Genomic DNA, 19,606 nt, shown 5'->3' on the forward strand with positions numbered 1-19,606 from the left:
CTCCCCCTTATAAGGCAATACTTCCATGTGCCTTTTAGAATCCGCATCACCTGACCACTGCCGCGTCCATAAACCTCTTCTTGCAGAAATGGACAGCGCGCTAACTCTTGATGCCAGTCGGCAAATATCCCTCTGTGCATCACGCATATATAAAAATGCATCTTTCAAATGCTCTATAGTCAGTAATATACTGTCCCTATCTAGGGTATCAATATTTTCAGTCAGGGAATCCGACCACGCCACGCCCGCACTGCACATCCAGGCTGAGGCGATTGCTGGTCGCAGTATAACACCCGTGTGAGTGTATATACATTTTAGGATATTCTCCTGCTTTCTATCGGCAGGTTCCTTTAGGGCGGCCGTATCAGGAGAGGGTAGTGCTACCTGTTTAGACAAGCGTGTGAGCGCTTTATCCACCCTAGGGGGTGTTTCCCAACGTGCCCTATCCTCTGGCGGGAAAGGGTATGATGCCAATAACCTTTTAGGAATTATCAGTTTTTTATCGGGGGAAACCCACGCCTCATCACACACTTCATTTAATTCCTCGGATACAGGAAAAACTACAGGCAGTTTTTTCTCACCAAACATAATACCCTTTTTAGTGGTACTTGTATTATCAGAGATATGCAATACATTTTTCATTGCTTCAATCATGTAACGTGTGGCCCTACTGGAAGTCACGTTTGTCTCCTCATCATCGACACTGGAGTCAGTATCCGTGTCTGTGTCTGCCATTTGAGGTAACGGGCGTTTTAAAGCCCCTGATGGCGTTTGAGACCCCTGGACAGGCACAAGCTGAGTAGCCGGCTGTCTCATGTCGTCAACTGTCTTTCGTAAAGAACTGACACTGTCACGCAATTCCTTCCATAAGCTCAGCCACTCAGGTGTCGACTCCCTAGGGGGTGACAACTCTATAATAGGCAATTGCTCCGCCTCCATCTCATTTTCCTCCTCAAACATGTCGACACAATCGTACCGACACACCGCACACACACAGGGAATGCTCTGATAGAGGACAGGACCCCACTAGCCCTTTGGGGAGACAGAGGGAGAGTATGCCAGCACACACCAGAGCGCTATATATAGACAGGAATACCACTATAAAACGTGCTTTTCCCTTTATAGCTGCTGTTATTATTAGAACTGCGCCAAATTAGTGCCCCCCTCTCTTTTTTACCCTTTTCTGTAGTGCAGGACTGCAGGGGAGAGTCAGGGAGACGTCCTTCCAGCGGAGCTGTGATGGAAAATGGCGCCCGTGTGCTGAGGAGATAGGCTCCGCCCCCTTCTCGGCGGCCTTTTCTCCCGCTTTTTGGTGAGTTCTGGCAGGGGTTAAAATACATCCATATAGCCCTGGGGGTTATATGTGGTGTATTTTCGCCAGCCAAGGTGTTTACATTGCTGCTCAGGGCGCCCCCCCCTAGCGCCCTGCACCCTCAATGACCGAAGTGTGAAGTGTGCCTGAGTAACAATGGCGCACAGCTGCAGTGCTGTGCGCTACCTTGCTGAAGACTGATGTCTTCTGCCGCCGATTTTTCCGGACCTCTTCTTGCTTCTGGCTCTGTAAGGGGGCCGGCGGCGCGGCTCTGGGACCGGACTCCGAGGCTGGGCCTGTGTTCGGTCCCTCTGGAGCTAATGGTGTCCAGTAGCCTAAGAAGCCCAAGCTGGCTGCAAGCAGGCAGGTTCGCTTCTTCTCCCCTTAGTCCCTCGATGCAGTGAGCCTGTTGCCAGCAGGTCTCACTGAAAATAAAGAACCTAAAACTAAACTTTCACTAAGAAGCTCAGGAGAGCCCCTAGTGTGCACCCTTCTCGGCCGGGCACAAAAATCTAACTAACTGAGGCTTGGAGGAGGGTCATAGGGGGAGGAGCCAGTGCACACCAGGTAGTCCTAAAGCTTTACTTTTGTGCCCAGTCTCCTGCGGAGCCGCTATTCCCCATGGTCCTTACGGAGTTCCCAGCATCCACTAGGACGTCAGAGAAATGTATTTATATCTAAGATGTGTTTGAATGTATTGTAAAGGGACAAAATGCACTTACTCTGTATATGACTGGGGAAGGAATCACTATGTTCTGTGACTAGGAGATGGGATGCTAAATTGTCACTTGTTAGCAGTAGGTCTGATGAATGACCAGACCTTTTGATGTTGGTCAGTGCACAGCAGGTGATTTGCCTGGCGTTGCAGCTTCCTAGGGGAAGGTGTTAGTGAAGGGAGACTTTTGTGTGTATCTATGTAAAGTGTTTATGTAACCTTTTCTATGCAAAAATCTTTTGTGTTTGTTAAGATTCATACACACTTTAGTAATAACCGACACAGAAATAAAATAACACGTGTAATATAAAAATAAGAATTTACTTACCGATAATTCTATTTCTCGGAGTCCGTAGTGGATGCTGGGGTTCCTGAAAGGACCATGGGGAATAGCGGCTCCGCAGGAGACAGGGCACAAAAAGTAAAGCTTTAGGATCAGGTGGTGTGCACTGGCTCCTCCCCCTATGACCCTCCTCCAAGCCAGTTAGGTACTGTGCCCGGACGAGCGTACACAATAAGGGAGGAATTTTGAATCCCGGGTAAGACTCATACCAGCCACACCAATCACACCGTACAACTTGTGATCTAAACCCAGTTAACAGTATGATAACAGCGGAGCCTCTGAAAAGATGGCTCACAACAATAATAACCCGATTTTTGTAACTATGTACAAGTATTGCAGATAATCCGCACTTGGGATGGGCGCCCAGCATCCACTACGGACTCCGAGAAATAGAATTATCGGTAAGTAAATTCTTATTTTCTCTATCGTCCTAGTGGATGCTGGGGTTCCTGAAAGGACCATGGGGATTATACCAAAGCTCCCAAACGGGCGGGAGAGTGCGGATGACTCTGCAGCACCGAATGAGAGAACTCCAGGTCCTCTTTTGCCAGGATATCAAATTTGTAGAATTTTACAAACGTGTTCTCCCCTGACCACGTAGCTGCTCGGCAGAGTTGTAATGCCGAGACCTCTCGGGCAGCCGCCCAAGATGAGCCCACCTTCCTTGTGGAATGGGCCTTAACCGATTTAGACTGTGGCAGGCCTGCCTCAGAATGTGCAAGTTGAATTGTGTTACAAATCCAACGAGCAATCGACTGCTTAGAAGCAGGCGCACCCAACTTGTTGGGTGCATACAGTATAAACAGCGAGTCAGATTTTCTGACTCCAGCTGTCCTGGAATATATTTTCAGGGCCCTGACAACTTCTAGCAACTTGGAGTCCTCCAAGTCCCTAGTAGGTGCAAGGCACCACAATAAGCTGGTTCAGGTGAAACACTGACACCACCTTAGGGAGAGAACTGGGGACGAGTCCGCAGCTCTGCCCTGTCCGAATGGACAAACAGATATGGGCTTTTTTGAGAAAAAACCACCAATTTGACACTCGCCTGGTCCAGGCCAGGGCCAAGAGCATGGTCACTTTTTATGTGAGATGCTGCAAATCCACATATTTGACTGGTTTTAAACCAATGTGATTTGAGAAATCCCAGAACTACGTTGAGATCCCACAGTGCCACTGGAGGCACAAAAAAGGGGTTTGTATATGCAATACTCCCTTGACAAACTTCTGGACTTCAGGAACTGAAGCCAATTCTTTCTGGAAGAAAATTTACAGGGCCGAATTTGAACCTTAATGGACCCCAATTTGAGGCCCATAGACACTCCTGTTTGCAGGAAATGCAGGAAACGACCGAGTTGAAATTTCTTTGTGGGGCCTTCCTGGCCTCACACCACGCAACAAATTTTCGCCACACGTGGTGATAATGTTGTGCGGTCACCTCCTTTCTGGCTTTGACCAGGGTAGGAATGACCTCTTCCGGAATGCCTTTTTTCCCTTAGGATCCGGCTTTCCATCGCCATGCCGACAAACGCAGCTGCGGTAAGTCTTGGAACAGACATGGTACTTGCTGAAGCAAGTCCCTTCTTAGCGGCAGAGGCCATAAGACCTCTGTAAGCATCTCTTGAAGTTCCGGGTACCAAGTCCTTCTTGGCCAATCCGGAGCCATGAGTATAGTTCTTACTCCTCTACGTCTTATAATTCTCAGCACCTTAGGTATGAGAAGCAGAGGAGGGAACACATACACCGACTGGTACACCCACGGTGTTACCAGAACGTCCACATCTATTGCCTGAGGGTCCCTTGACCTGGCGCAATACCTGTCCCGTTTTTTGTTCAGACGGGACGCCATCATGTCCACCTTTGGTATTTCCCAACGGTTTACAATCATGTGGAAAAAACTTCTCAATGAAGTTTCCACTCTCCCGGGTGGAGGTCGTGCTGAGGAAGTCTGCTTCCCAGTTTCCATTCCCGGGATGAAAAACTGCTGACAGTGTTATCACATGATTTTCCGCCCAGCGAAAAGTCCTTGCAGTTTCTGCCATTGCCCTCCTGCTTCTTGTGTCGCCCTGTCTGTTTACGTGGGCGACTGCCGTGATGTTTTTCCCACTGGATCAATACCGGCTGACCTTGAAGCAGAGGTCTTGCTAAGCTTAGAGCATTATAAATTTACCCTTAGCTCCAGTATATTTATGTGGAGAAAAGTCTCCATACTTGATCACACTCCCTGGAAATTTTTCCCTTGTGTGACTGCTCCCCAGCCTCTCAGGCTGGGCTCCGTGGTTACCAGCATCCAATCCTGAATGCCGAATCTGCGGCCCTCTAGAAGATGAGCACTCTATAACCACCACAGGAGAGACACCCTTGTCCTTGGATATTGGGTTATCCGCTGATGCATCTGAAGATGCGATCCGGACCATTTGTCCAGCAGATCCCACTGAAAAGTTCTTACGTGAAATCTGCCGAATGGAATTGCTTCGTAGGAAGCCACCATTTTTACCAGGACCCTTGTGCAATGATGCACTGTTTTTAGGAGGTTCCTGACTTGCTCGGATAACTCCCTGGCTTTCTCTTCCGGGAGAAACACCTTTTTCTGGACTGTGTCCAGAATCATCCCTAGGCACAGCAGACGTGTCGTCGGGATCAGCTGCGATTTTGGAATATTTAGAATCCACCCGTGCTGATTGTAGCAGTATCCGAGATAGTGCTACTCCGACCTCCAACTGTTCCCTGGACTATGCCCCTATCAGGAGATCGTCCAAGTAAGGGATAATTAAGACGCCTTTTCTTCGAAGAAGAATCATCAATTCGGCCATTACCTTGGTAAAGACCCCGGGGTGCCGTGGACAATCCAAACGGCAGCGTCTGAAACTGATAGTGACAGTTCTGCACCACGAACCTGAGGTACCCTTAGTGAGAAGGGCAAATTTGGGACATAGAGGTAAGCATCCCTGATGTCCCGGGACACTATATAGTCCCCTTCTTCCTGGTTCGTTATCACTGCTCTGAGTGACTTCATCTTAATTTGAACCTTTGTAAGTGTTCAAAAAAAATTTTTTTAGAATAAGTCTCACCTAGCCTTCTGGCTTCAGTACCACAATATAGTGTGGAATAATACCCCTTTTCTGTAGTAGGAGGGGTAATTTAATTGTCACCTGCTGGGAACACAGCTTGTGAATTTTTTCCCATACTACCTCCTTGTCGGAGGGAGACTTGGTAAAGCAGACTTCAGGAGCCTGCGAAGGGGAAACGTCTCGACATTCCCATCTGTACCCCCGGGATACTACATGTAGGATCCAGGGGTCCTGTACGGTCTCAGCGCCATGCTGAGAACTTGTCAGACGCGGTGGAACGCTTCTGTTCCTGGGAATAGGCTGCCTGTTGCAGTCTTCTTCCCTTTCCTCTATCCCTGGGCAGATATGATCTTATAGGGACGAGAGGACTGAGGCTGAAAAGACGGTGTCTTTTTCTGCAGAGATGTGACTTAGGGTAAAAAACGGTGGATTTTCCAGCAGTTGCCGTGACCACCAGGTCCGATGGACCGACCCCAAACAAGTCCTCTTCCTTTATACGGCCATACTGTGCCGTTTGGAATCTGCATCACCTGACCACTGTCGTGTCCATAACATCTTCTGGCAGTTATGGACATCGCGTTTATTCATGATGCCAGAGTGCAAATATCCCTCTGTGCATCTCGCATATATAGAAATGCTCTATAGTCAATAAAATACTGTCCCTGTCAAGGGTATCAATATTTTTAGTCAGGGAATCCGACCAAGCCACCCTAGCTCTGCACATCCAGGCTGAGGCGATCGCTGGCCGCAGTATAACACCAGTATGTGTGTATATACTTTTTATTATATTTTCCAGCCTTGTCAGCTGGTCCTTGAGGACGGCCCTATCTATAGACGGTACCGCCACTTGTTTTGATAAGCGTGTGAGCGCCTTATCCACCTTAAGGGGTGTTTCCCAACGCGCCCTAACTTCTGGCGGGAAAGGGTATACCGCCCATAATTTTCTATCGGGGGGAACCCACGCATCATCACACACTTTATTTAATTTATCTGATTCAGGAAAAACTATGGTAGTTTTTTCACATCCCACATAATACCCTCTTTTGTGGTACTTGTAGTATCAGAAATACGTAACACCTCCTTCATTGCCTTTAACGTGTGGCCCTAATAAGGAATACGTTTGTTTATTCACCGTCGACACTGGATTCAGTGTCCCTGTCTGTGTCTGTGTCGACCGACTAAAGTAAACGGGCGTTTTAAAAACCCTTGACGGTGTTTTTGAGACGTCTGGACCGTACTAATTGTTTGTCGGCCGTCTCATGTCGTCAACCGACCTTGCAGCGTGTTGACATTATCACGTAATTTCCTAAATAAGCCATCCATTCCGGTGTCGACTCCCTAGAGAGTGACATCACCATTACAGGCAATTGCTCCGCCTCCTCACCAACATCGTCCTCCTACCTGTCGACACACACGTACCGACACACAGCACACACACAGGGAATGCTCTGACAGAGGACAGGACCCCACTAGCCCTTTGGAGAGACAGAGGGAGAGTTTGCCAGCACACACCAAAAACGCTATAATTATATAGGGACAACCTTATATAAGTGTTTTCCCTTATAGCATCTTAATATATATATAAGCATATCGCCAAATTAGTGCCCCCCCTCTCTGTTTTAACCCTGTTTCTGTAGTGCAGTGCAGGGGAGAGCCTGGGAGCCTTCCCTCCAGCCTTTCTGTGAGGGAAAATGGCGCTGTGTGCTGAGGAGATAGGCCCCGCCCCTTTTTCGGGCGGCCTCGTCTCCCGCTCTTAACGGATTCTGGCAGGGGTTAAATATCTCCATATAGCCTCCGGAGGCTATATGTGAGGTATTTTTAGCCAAAATAGGTATTCATTTGCCTCCCAGGGCGCCCCCCTCCCAGCGCCCTGCACCCTCAGTGACTGCCGTGTGAAGTGTGCTGAGAGGAAAATGGCGCACAGCTGCAGTGCTGTGCGCTACCTTTAGAAGACTGAGGAGTCTTCTGCCGCCGATTCTGGACCTCTTCTTACTTCAGCATCTGCAAGGGGGCCGGCGGCAAGGCTCCGGTGACCATCCAGGCTGTACCTGTGATCGTCCCTCTGGAGCTGATGTCCAGTAGCCAAGAAGCCAATCCATCCTGCACGCAGGTGAGTTCACTTCTTCTCCCCTAAGTCCCTCGTTGCAGTGATCCTGTTGCCAGCAGGACTCACTGTAAAATAAAAAACCTAAGCTAAACTTTCCTAAGCAGCTCTTTAGGAGAGCCACCTAGATTGCACCCTTCTCGGCCGGGCACAAAATCTAACTGGCTTGGAGGAGGGTCATAGGGGGAGGAGCCAGTGCACACCACCTGATCCTAAAGCTTTACTTTTTGTGCCCTGTCTCCTGCGGAGCCGCTATTCCCCATGGTCCTTTCAGGAACCCCAGCATCCACTAGGACGATAGAGAAAATACACTTCCTTTACTTATTAAAACTTGTATGAGTTGGGGTAGCACTGATACATTGTATTGTTTTGATACTGCTTTAGGGTAGAGCTGGCAACATCTGGATTAAGAATCACTCCAAATCACCTGGCAGATGGACTGGCCATTCCTTACTCTGCTGGAGAAGCCCTGGGGGTACCCACTTGGCACAGCCCTTACTTGTACTGATTCTCTATTGCTGTTTATAATGGCATCTTCAGAGAGCAATATCAAAATCATTAATAAGAGTGCTGTATGTTCTCAATGGCAGGTGAAGTTGCTTTCTGCAAGGGAAAGCAATCCTACATCTTTATATATTATTTATAGTTGCATACAGTGTATAGATCCTATATGCATTCATATTTTAACTATCAGTGTAGATGCTTTCTCAGGAGGTGATCGTCTAGAATTGGTGCTGTTCTTTGGTGTTCTACCGCCACAATACCTAGTTTGCCTGACCGTTATAATTCAATAGCTGGAGACTCTCCGAGTGCTTACTCCTCTACCTGACATTCATTTCATTTCCTGGCATGATAAACGGGGCAGCACAGACGGTGTAATAGTTAGCATTACTGCCTCACGGCACTTAGGTCATGGGTTCAATTCCCACCATGGACCTAACGGTGTGGCATTTGTATATTCTCCCCCGTGCCTGCGTGGGTCTCCTCCGGGTACTCCAGTTTCCTCCCATAATCCAAAAATATACTTGTACGGTAATTGGCTCCAAAACAAAACATTAACCCTAGCGTGAATGTGTGTGCATGTACATATGGTAATGCATATAAATTGTAAGCTCCACTGGGGCAGGGACTGATGTAAATGGCCAAATATTCTCTGTAAAGTGCTGCAGAATATGTGTGGCTATATAAATAACTGGTAATGAATAAACGGCCTGTAAGTAGTTATATTATTGTAAAATGCATACCAAATCATTTTGACTTGTCATGATGTACGAAACACACAGGTTTGCAAGGACGATTGCGCTGACATTCAAGATCTGAAAAATAAGAAAAATAAGAATTTGTAATACGTGCTTCTGAAAAGATTCCTGTCTGATTTGGACAATGCAAGGGTTATTCAATGAATGAGGATGCTGACAAGGCACGTAGCACCTCAAATCAGTATCACATGTTTGTAAGCAATATATCACATAGCAATAGACCAGAGAGTGTGATCAACATTGACAGGCATACTATATATTTAAAAAAGCAAACAACAATCTGATGCGATCAAATATCACATATATATGCATATATCTCTGGGATAAGCTGGCTGGAAGTTAACATACATTGGTAGATATACAGATAACAACGATAGAAAACTATGAAAAAACAAACAAAATGAAAAAGTCCACTAGTTATCTTAAATTTAACCAAACTTTTCCGAATAAAACCACTCTGGTGCATTTAAAACATGAAATGAGAATGTGTTTAGCTGGTAGCTAGCAGAGGAAATAAATGAATATAGCAAGCAGCTGTAGAACAGAAGGTCAACATAATATATGATTATATAGAAGATCTATGGACTCACTGAGACATACATCTAAACTGTCTTTTGGATCTAAATTTCCCTGGCACCTCTTTTCCTTGCCTGTTCTGGAACTGACAGATATTTTGTTATTTTACGATGCAAACTAACGTTGGTGTGTATAGGAAAGCCTCGTGCCATTGAATCACGTTCATCTTCGGCTTCTAACTGCGTTAGCATGTAACCGGTCTTTTAGCACTTTGTAACTTTTATACCTTTTATTTATGTCAAATATATTGTATAATTGGAATAGATACGGGAGATCGGCAGATGGGATGCCGGCTGTCACTATACCGACAGCGGCATCCTGTCAGCGAGTCCCCTAGAGGACTTGCCACGCTTCGATCCCGCTGGCAAGCTTTGTTCGCAACAGGTTATAACCCCACTTGGGTGGTGGCATGGACCCACAACCCGAGCGGGAATACCAACCAATCATAAATGCACTTTGTTGGGCATTTGATATGTTGAAGGGAATACTGTAAATAAAAGCTTTTTGGTAATACCATTATACCTCTATTTCTGGGTGAGCAGTACTATTTTTTAAGTGCATCTTCCCAATATAGTCTAGGAACCTGGGTGGGGGTCTAGGGAGAAGAAGGAGTTTTTCTCAGTCCACTACCCTAAGGGTGATATAATGTCACCCATTGTTGTGTACCTACACTGCATAAGATGAATGTAATCTACTGGATTCAAAGGGATTGATGTGCAGTATCAAGCAGTGAAAAAAATGGAGATGTGGACCAGTGAAGAAGTTGCCCATGGCAACCAAACAGCTTGTACCTATCATTTTATTGTACCTGATAAATGATACCTCAAAGCTGATTGGCTGCTATGGGCAATATCCCCACTCTTTTCACGGCTTGATACAACAACCCTTAAATATGTTTTTTCAATCTATTTTCGCAACCAGAATCATCTCAAATTAATGGAGCTACTAATGATGTAGTAATGATCATAAAAGGATTCATCCACAAGCAGTTCCATTTGTTCTACTGTATGCAGATAACAAAAATTGTTGAAAGGACTGATATGGTTCTGAAGTAAAGCAAAAGTAATAACACAAAGAAAACACTATTGTGCCACAATAAGTGCACGAGATGACAACTGATCCATGTTACTACATCGTATGAAGCAATCTGTAGAAAATAATTGTGCATGTCATAATCAACCTGTTGCTCAAATCCTTCAATTTAAAATTGCAGCTGTGAAGAAGATAATGGACACTATTGGTATCCCATATCCAAATATTCCGAAATACGGAATTTTTTGAGTGAGATAGTGAAACCTTTGTTTTCTGATGGCTTAATGTACACAAACTTTGTTTAATACACAAAGTTATTAAAAATATTGTATTAAATGACCTTCAGGCTGTGTGTATAAGCTGTATATGAAACATAAATGAATTGTGTGAATGTACACACACTTTGTTTAATGCACAAAGTTATTAAAAATATTGGCTATAATTACCTTCAGGCCGTGTGTATAAGGTTTATATGAAACATAAATGCATTCTGTGCTTAGACTTAGGTCCCATTGCCTTGATATCTCATTATGGTATGCAATTATTCCAAAATACGGAAAAATCCGATATCCAAAATACTTCTGGTCCCAAGCATTTTGGATAAGGGATACTCAACCTGTATATCCCTCTTTGGAGGAGCCCAATCTTACCAAACCAATGTTTATTAAAGCAACTTTTATTTTCAATATTAAATAATAGGTATACAAATCCAAAAGAATATTGGATTACCACATAAATTTGTTTCTTTAACACAAACTGAAACAAATGCTATGGAGAAAGGAAAAAGTAGGACAAATATTGCAAATACATTGATTACATAAAGGCTGATTGTTTTTTGTTTTTTTATAATGGAATGTATAAAATGAACATCATGGGCGGTATTCAATTCTTTTCACCCCTTTCCACACCCGTTCTGTTTCTGTCTTCGGGGGCATGGTGTCATCATTTCAGTTTGCTAACCCTGGGATAGCGAGGCACCCAACCCTTTACACAGCTAAACCTGATTACTATGGGTTCGATATGCGCGATAACAGGGTATCATTTCAAAAAGGAGATTGGGCGTGATATATAATTTGAATACCACCCCATGTGTTCTAGATGGATGACAACAGCTGCGACATTGATTGAAACTGAACTGAGAGTGGCTGCTATCATAATCACAAGTTATTTCATACACTGCTTGTGATTGGCTGAAAGGGTACTGACACTCTTGTTCAATTTGACTTTGCTGCAGTCCTCCATAAGGCGCAGTTTTCTCCGTCTTACAGGATTTTTTTCATGTTACTTTCAATTGAATTTTGGAAAGAAGATCACAATTGGACTACTTTGAGAATGAAGATGTTATTGATAGTGGTCAAAGAGGTGTTTCTGGGTGTTTGTAGGTAAATAAAATTGTAAATAAAAATTGTTTTCTATTACAGCTATTGTGGGGGCTCATGAGAAGGGTGGTCTTCAGTATGCCGAATGTCGGGATCCCGGCGCACAGTATACCGGCGCCGGAATCCCGACACCCGGCATACCGACAGCTATTCTCCCTCGTGGGGGTCCACGACACCCCTGGAGGGAGAATAAAACAGTGGGGCTCCTTAGCGCTCGCCACGCTGTCGGTATGCCGGTGGTCGGGCTCCCGGCGCCGGTATGCTGGTCGCCGGGAGCCCGAGCGCCGGCATTACATACTACACCCCATGAAAATGCAGCGTATCAATTTGCCAGAAAAAATGACATCACTAAAGCACAAAGTGCACCATGTCTAAGGCTAAGGCCACACATAGCGTTTTAGCGGGACCCACTTGGCAGGAAGGATCCTGAACAAGGACTCCTATGCGGCTGTCTACACATATGCAGTGGTGCCGTACTCGCCAGATCTAACCGTAGCATGCTGCAGTTGAACTGGATGACAGGAAGACCGGATTTCAAGTAGTACTTATACATTCGAATGTATGTGTTCACACAGCTGTGCCGCACTGTGTTCTACTTGAAATCCTGTCTTGGCACTAGTCGGTTTCTGTTCTGCTGCATACAGCGATGACAAGCGGGTCCGCAAAAATGCTATGTGTGGCCCTAGCCTTAGTGATGTCGGCGGCAGTACAATGACAGAAACAGTGGTTCAGGCACATAATTGCTGTCGTCTGTGAGTTGCCAATGCTTAAACTGTACTTTTCACCAAGTTAACAGTTAATGTCACATTCTTATTGCTTTCTTTTCAGATGTTTCATTACTAACAGCCCCTATCTAATATACTGTATACTGTATATATTTTGCAATGTCTCTGCAGCATACAGGATATGTGACTAATTTGCAACACATTTGTAAAAGTGTCCCTGATACCTTTGCAAATACAGCAACATTTTCTGAGAACCAATGCAGTAATACAGTAGTAGTCAGGGTTGGACTGGCCCACAGGGGTACAGGGGAAACCACCGGTGGGCCCTACTGCCTAGGGGCCCACCCCCTCCTCTAGGGATCAGGTTCCAGACTGTGCTAATCTAGTACATTATCTTGCATGCACTACAGTATTTACTGTATATATTTATCTAGGGGACCAACACTTGCAAAATGGTTAGGCAAACCAATGTGGTGGCTGGGCACACCCCCTGTAGAGACTGGCCACACCCCTACACATGGGCACCTACCACTGCATTCCCCCGATGGGCCCTACATGCCCCAGTCCGGCACTGGTAGTAGTACATGAAAATATAGAACAGATTTTATCCTGCGCAGTAATGACCACTCTATGGTACAGTAAGGTATCTCCAAACCCTTACATATTTGTAACGGTTACTAATCCATATACAGTAGTCACTAAAAAGATGATTAGGTAGTAATCTCCATAACTAATTCATAACTGTACAACAATTTTTACCCATTTCAGTCAGTTGTTATGGATATTTATTTCCAACTTCAGTGTTATTCCGACATTGAAACTACCATTCCAAACATGTAGAAATAAAGTGTTTCCAAAAGCAGTTAAAATCCCTTATTTACAGTATAATTTAAGTAGGCAGAACCTCCAACATAACCTCCAACATAACACCTTCCATCAGGTACAAAATGCTCCGCTCCTGGATTACCCTTGTTATCAGAATCTAGTCACCAGTGTTAAACTAAGTAATTGATGAGTAGGTTGTTTAGTAGGAGGTTACCTGCAATCATACATTAAGGCCGATATCCAATTAACCATGGTAAATTAGCGCAGCTAATTAGCGTGCCCGGGGCTATCCTATTAGCCTCAATGCCGGCGCTTATCGGGAGATTTTGTTTCCATTCTTTACACGATTGCGCCTGCGAAAATACAAAGGTCCGTGGCTTAGGATAGCGCAATAATACCACCAGGTAAAATAACAGAGAAAACCCACATTTTTTCTGTGCAAAAAATGATCGAGGGTAATAGGATAACCACCTAAATGAAAGGTCTGAGCAGAACATATTGTACCTGGTGGAATGTTAGTGGGCATAAGTATGCAGTATCAGATACATTTTGGCAGATGAAAAACAAACATAAAAAGCTAAATATAAAGAATAAAAATAAAGATAAAATATAAGAGAGATATCTCACTTTAAATGCTATACCTTACACAGAACTCTGCTTTCTCAGGAAGGAATTTAGCTCTCTGTATTGAAATGGGTACATTTTGGGGGTAATTCCAAGTTGATCGCAGCAGGAATTTTGTTAGCAGTTGTGCAAAACCATGTGCACTGCAGGGGAGGCAGATATAACATGTGCAGAAAGAGTTAGATTTGGGTGGGTTATTTTTTTCTGTGCAGGGTAAATACTGGCTGCTTTATTTTTACACTGCAAATCAGATTGACCACACCACACTCAAATCTAACTCTCTCTGCACATGTTAAATCTGCCTCCCTGCAGTGCAAATGGTTTTGCCCAACTGCTAACAAAATTCCTGCTGCGATCAACTTGGAATTACCCCCTTTGTTCTTTGGTTATTTTTCTATTATGGGGCTTACTACTGTGGCTGTAGACCTGGCATACATGGCCATGGCACTGAACAGGTGAACCCTCGTGCTACTGCACCATTTTTGAATGGACCAATAAGCCCTGAGGCGCCAGCTGTAAATGTAATAGCCATTGGCAAGGCTGTAGTGTAAGACTGTCCTCTGCGTGATGCTGGGATACAGCATAGGGAAGTGCTGGGAGCTGGGACTAGCGCTAACAGTAGTGCACACATACATAAAATAAACTGTATTAGCTCCACCCTCTGCCAGCTACCACGGAGGGACCATGAAGGACCAGTGGAATGGCACCAATCAGGGGTGGTGGCAGCAGTGTGCCCACACATACGCAGAAGTAAGCGGTTCCAAGTTCCGAATGTAGGAGCCTGGTGGTGGCAGCATTATCTGTCCACTGCGCAGTGGGTGGAGTCAGTAACAGGTGGTTACTGATAGTAAGAGGGACTCCCCTAATAGCCCAAATACAGAGGGATCAAACAAATCTGTGATCACCTGGCGCAGCAAGGAGCATCCAGTCACAACTACAGTACCTAATCATCTGAATTAAAAGCGTTAGTGTACCCCAAATATTTAAGTTTTTGGAAAGTCCTTACTTTACTATGGGGTTGTCATTACAGATCTGGAGAAAATCTATTCTGTATCTTATGAAAGCTGATTGGGAAGCTGTACTCTCTCCACTGGCTGCAGTTCTGTATCACTCTAAACTTCAATGCCTGCCACTGGCAAAGCCTTTTTTTGTACGTGAAACAGAACTTGCTCATTGAGCATTACACATCCATTCCTACTGTAGCACTGACTGATGACATTTTAAACTTTTACAATGTGAAGGCTGTTAATGCATACCTCCCAACATGACTCTTTCCAGGATGGACAGAATGCTCTGCTCCTGGACTTTCTTCTTAATTTAAGATTGCCATCACCTGTGGTGAACCACCTTTCTTATCCATTAACCTGTTCCAAACAGGTGTCGGCAATCATACATTAAGAGGAAAGTCCAGAAGCAGAGCATTGTGTCCCTCCTGGAGAGGGTCATGTTGGGAGGTATGGTTAATGGATGGTGTCAAGCTAGAATAGACAAAGTGAATGGTGGAGGCCTGAGGCGGCGCAACACACTTTACAAAGACAGGCACCCAGAAACGCCATGCAACCAAAACAATAAAAAAAAAAGGAAAATCAACAGAAAATAAAGTGACAAGTTCTAAGTTTACCAAAACTTTTCTCTTGCAAGGACATTCTTCAATGTTACACTGTCCCAGCTAAGAAGCACAGGAGAAAAATGATGCATAGATGATGTGTACTGTATGTTTCAGTAAACAGTAAGAATAAATAGAGCATTTGGCAAAAGTTCTTGTAATAAACTTGAAATTCAGAAAATATTTTGTAAAAATTAGATCTGATTTAAGAATTGTTTTTACGGTCAGCTAATCAATGAGCCCAACCCAGCATATTGCGATTTCCAAACAAATCAGTATTGCTTTTAGCCGATGTATTTTACATAGACAAGAAGATTCCAAATTCAAGGCTTTTGTTTTAGCTGCTTATCCTATTAAATAATTTACATTTTAAGATTATTTTTAAAGTTTGTTTTCCTTACTTGTCAATACAAAATGCTGACTGCCTCTCCACTGGAACCTCTTCAGTATTAAATCAGAAATATGACAGTAATACTTATTTTGAATCACAACGGGGAACCTTCACTGGGAACTGATGCAAAGGAAAAAGGCATTGGCCACAGGGCAATTCAACTGGTAACTGAATCAGTTTTTATAGTGATAAACTCTATTCATCATACACCTGCCACCACTAATGTAGACAAATCATCATAACCCAATAAATAAACCACAATAGACCCCATGGGTGGAATTCAATTGTTTGAAAAGTTGGTTGGGTGTCTGTTTTTTCCTGTCTATTAGATAGGAAAAAAAAGACACCCAACTGACTCTTCAAAAATTGAATGCCCCCCCATATATCTATCTTGTGTAAGTTATCCGTGATAAATCAGCCTACTTGTTAGTAATGGAATCACCATTCATGTTACTTTGTGTGTGCACAATTGATAAATTCAGCTTACAGAATGAACTCTAGATTTTCACAATTGAATGGCACAGTGGGGACATCCTGGGGATAAATCTACATAAAACTGCTAAAAGTATGACAATTTGTGTAACCTGGGCAGATTTATTAATACAGTAATGGAATCACCATGCTGTGGTAACGGAATCAACAATGGGTAATATCCATGGTGAAGTGAACTGATTACAATATGTTTGTTACCTAGTAATGAAACTACTACTACTTATATTTCCTATTATGTTTTACAAAGTATTTAAGGACAAAGGGCCTAATTCAGCATGAGTTGTAGTTGTGAAAAATCGTACAACTACAACTCTTTACACTAAGATGCGGGGGGACGCACAGCACACGGCAATTCCACCCCACATGCCGGTTCCTGCCCCCGGCTTAACGTAGCACTCACATGATTACGGTAGCCCCCTGACTTTGCAAAGGCAGACAGCTACCGCCATGTTTAGGCTTGCATCGGCTGCATGTGACATCATACAGCTGCCGCGGCACACCCCACAAAAGGTCCAGACACGCCTCCGTTGTCTGGACTGCGCACCCCAAACAGTGCGTCGACGCCCACAAAATGCGGCGTTGACACCATGTAACTGTCCCCTGCCAGGACTCATACTGCGTTCTGAAGAGAAAGCAGTAGACCTTGCGCATGAGTGCATTGGCGTAGGTGCATGTCTACATATGCTGAAATCGCCAAATAGCGATTTCAGAAAAATAGTTATCCATGCTGAATCAGGCCCAATATGACACAATTTAAAACCCATCAACATGACTCGATACATGGAATACAATACTTGTGAAGAAATGCTGACATAAATATTCAAACATAGATTCAAATACAAAACAAAAATATCAACTACAACACAAATGTGTACATTCAAAACAAAATCAAGACTAATCAAGTAGTAGTACATTTATAAAATGTAGCCTTTAATGAACCTCTGGAACTCACCAGAAACTCGTACTGTATGTTAAAATTCTGACAATAATAAAAAACACTCTTGTTCAGGATTATTTAAAAAATTACTCAGCACGTGGCATACTTACCTGCTTTTAATTTCTCCTCTCTGGGAGAAGTCCGGAGAGGAGACACTGCAGGGAACTTTAGGGGGCAGTGCCGGGCTGTGATATTAGAAAGCCCTGCCCCCACACCGGGAAAACGCTGTGATTCTAAGGAGGGTCAGGGATAAAATTATGTGATTTGTGTCATTTTAGACCCTCCCCCACCCACGGACCCCCGAATACCGGAGAGTATCTCTCCATCCTGCCTGCAACACTGGGGTGCGGGCAGGATGCTGAAGATCTGCCTGCTCTTCCGGGGGTGCTACCCCAAAAATCGGGAGACGCCAGCAGTTTCCTGGAGAGTAGGCATGTATGGCACATGGTTCATTGCAACATGTATATTAATTGACTGAGATCAACAATATAAGTTGTGGCACTTCCTATTTAGATATACTTCCTGATCAAAAGAGCAACCCACAGATGTGTCCTCATACATTACTGATGCAGTCACGTCAAACAGCCACTCTCGGCGCACCAGGTCCCATGTGACTCTTCTAGTACTGGGCGTGTTTTTTTGCATCTTTTTACCTGAAAAATCACTTAGTCGCAATGTGATGCCCTAGGATGTTCTGGAAGTCTGATCTGATTAATGTGATATGCGATATATATCTGTGGGCGACTGAGTCTGAATCTGGATAGAAATTGCTATGATGCAGCAGCTGTAACTTTTGCCATGCTGAGTTCTATTGTGGTACATGTACAGACTGAGTCGCACACAGATATATAAGTGTATGCATACCAAATTAATCAAAATTTAGCTACATTGCATTATGACTGAGTCATATGGGTAAAGAGACGCTAAAAATATGCCAAGACTTGGTGGCTGACTCGAACCAAGTGTCTTGTGTCTAATGTCATATTGAGTCTAGTTGTATGAGGACACATCTATAATTGTTACGATCTGAGTACCTGGAACTCTGGGGAGTGGGTGGCAACTGGGAAGTTCCAGTACTCACGAGTGAAGCTGCCGTCAGTTATGAATGGTGGCAGCAACGCCTACTCTAACCCCTGACTCCGTTACTCTCCCCCAGTGGTTGGTTGGTGCCTGCAGAGCTAGTCTTCTCCTATAGCAGCCACGTTTGAATAGGCGACTTAGGTCCTCCCAGACTCCGATGCCCTCAGACCTTACGAGGTAACAAGGCACCAACTGAGACTGCGAGTGAATAAGGGGGAAGCTAACTAAGACTAGCGTGACTACCAATGGGAGAGAATACAGAAAGGACAATGAACAGATTATATGCGGCGCGGATGCTGAAATCCCAACATAGGCACCAAGGCACAGAGTGTTGAAAGCTAAGACATTAAATATATGAGTGATTGTGAATGCAACAATGCATGAAGATGTTATAATACAGAAATACAGGCAAGCAGTGTCTGTGTGGGAACTCCACAGAAACCTGAGTAAAAGGTTAGCTGGTTCTGGTCAGGTAATCAATTTGGCAAGGTCTCCGGGTCACAGGTTCAACACAGGCAGACAGCATCTAATACAAGCGGACAGGTTCTCACTAAATGCTTTAAGATGTTATAATACAGAAATATAAGCAAGACAGTGTCTGTGTGGGAACTCCACACACTGCTTAACAAAAACTTAAATACAAGGCTGACTGGATCTGGTCTGGTTATCAATCGAGCAAGGTCTCCAGGTCACAGGTACAACACAGATAGACAGGATCTCTCTCGAGCTGACAGGTTAAAGATTCCACCATAGGACAGGGCCTGAACACAGGTACAAACAGGAACATGTACCTATTACCGGCGTCAGTTGAAGGGCAGGCTGGGTAATAAAGGAAGCATGCCCCAATCAGGATGACTGGAAGCCAGACACAAGATAATGGCCTAATAACTGACAGGTGGGACAGCCCAAGCCACACATACAGGAGACTAGCTGCAGTTACACAGACTCACCACATAATGGCCTAATTATATGACAGGTGAAGCTGCACAGGCCACACATACAGGAGACAAGTTGTAGTTACACAGACTCACCAAAGGCGGCCCTCAACAGTATTCTAAACAAGTACATGAAAAAATGTTGAAGTCTGATAAATGACACATACAATGACACAGAGAGTGGCGCTTCTCGGTGGTGGCGT

The 19,606-nt window shown here is 44.4% G+C and overlaps 1 protein-coding gene across 4 annotated transcripts in view; it reads right to left on the reverse strand.

Moving 5' to 3' along the window:
- LOC134927634 (intraflagellar transport protein 70A) overlaps positions 1-19,606 on the reverse strand; it is a 254,713-nt gene that overhangs the window by 43,061 nt on the left and 192,046 nt on the right. For all 4 annotated transcript variants that reach the window (XM_063922382.1, XM_063922384.1, XM_063922383.1 and 1 more), the window contains one exon: positions 8,787-8,858. In XM_063922382.1, coding sequence (XP_063778452.1) covers positions 8,787-8,858 — 72 coding nt within the window. The remainder of the gene's footprint in view (positions 1-8,786; positions 8,859-19,606) is intronic.

The sequence above is a fragment of the Pseudophryne corroboree genome, chromosome 5 (genome assembly GCF_028390025.1).
Source record: "Pseudophryne corroboree isolate aPseCor3 chromosome 5, aPseCor3.hap2, whole genome shotgun sequence".
NCBI classification, from domain to species: domain Eukaryota; kingdom Metazoa; phylum Chordata; class Amphibia; order Anura; family Myobatrachidae; genus Pseudophryne; species Pseudophryne corroboree.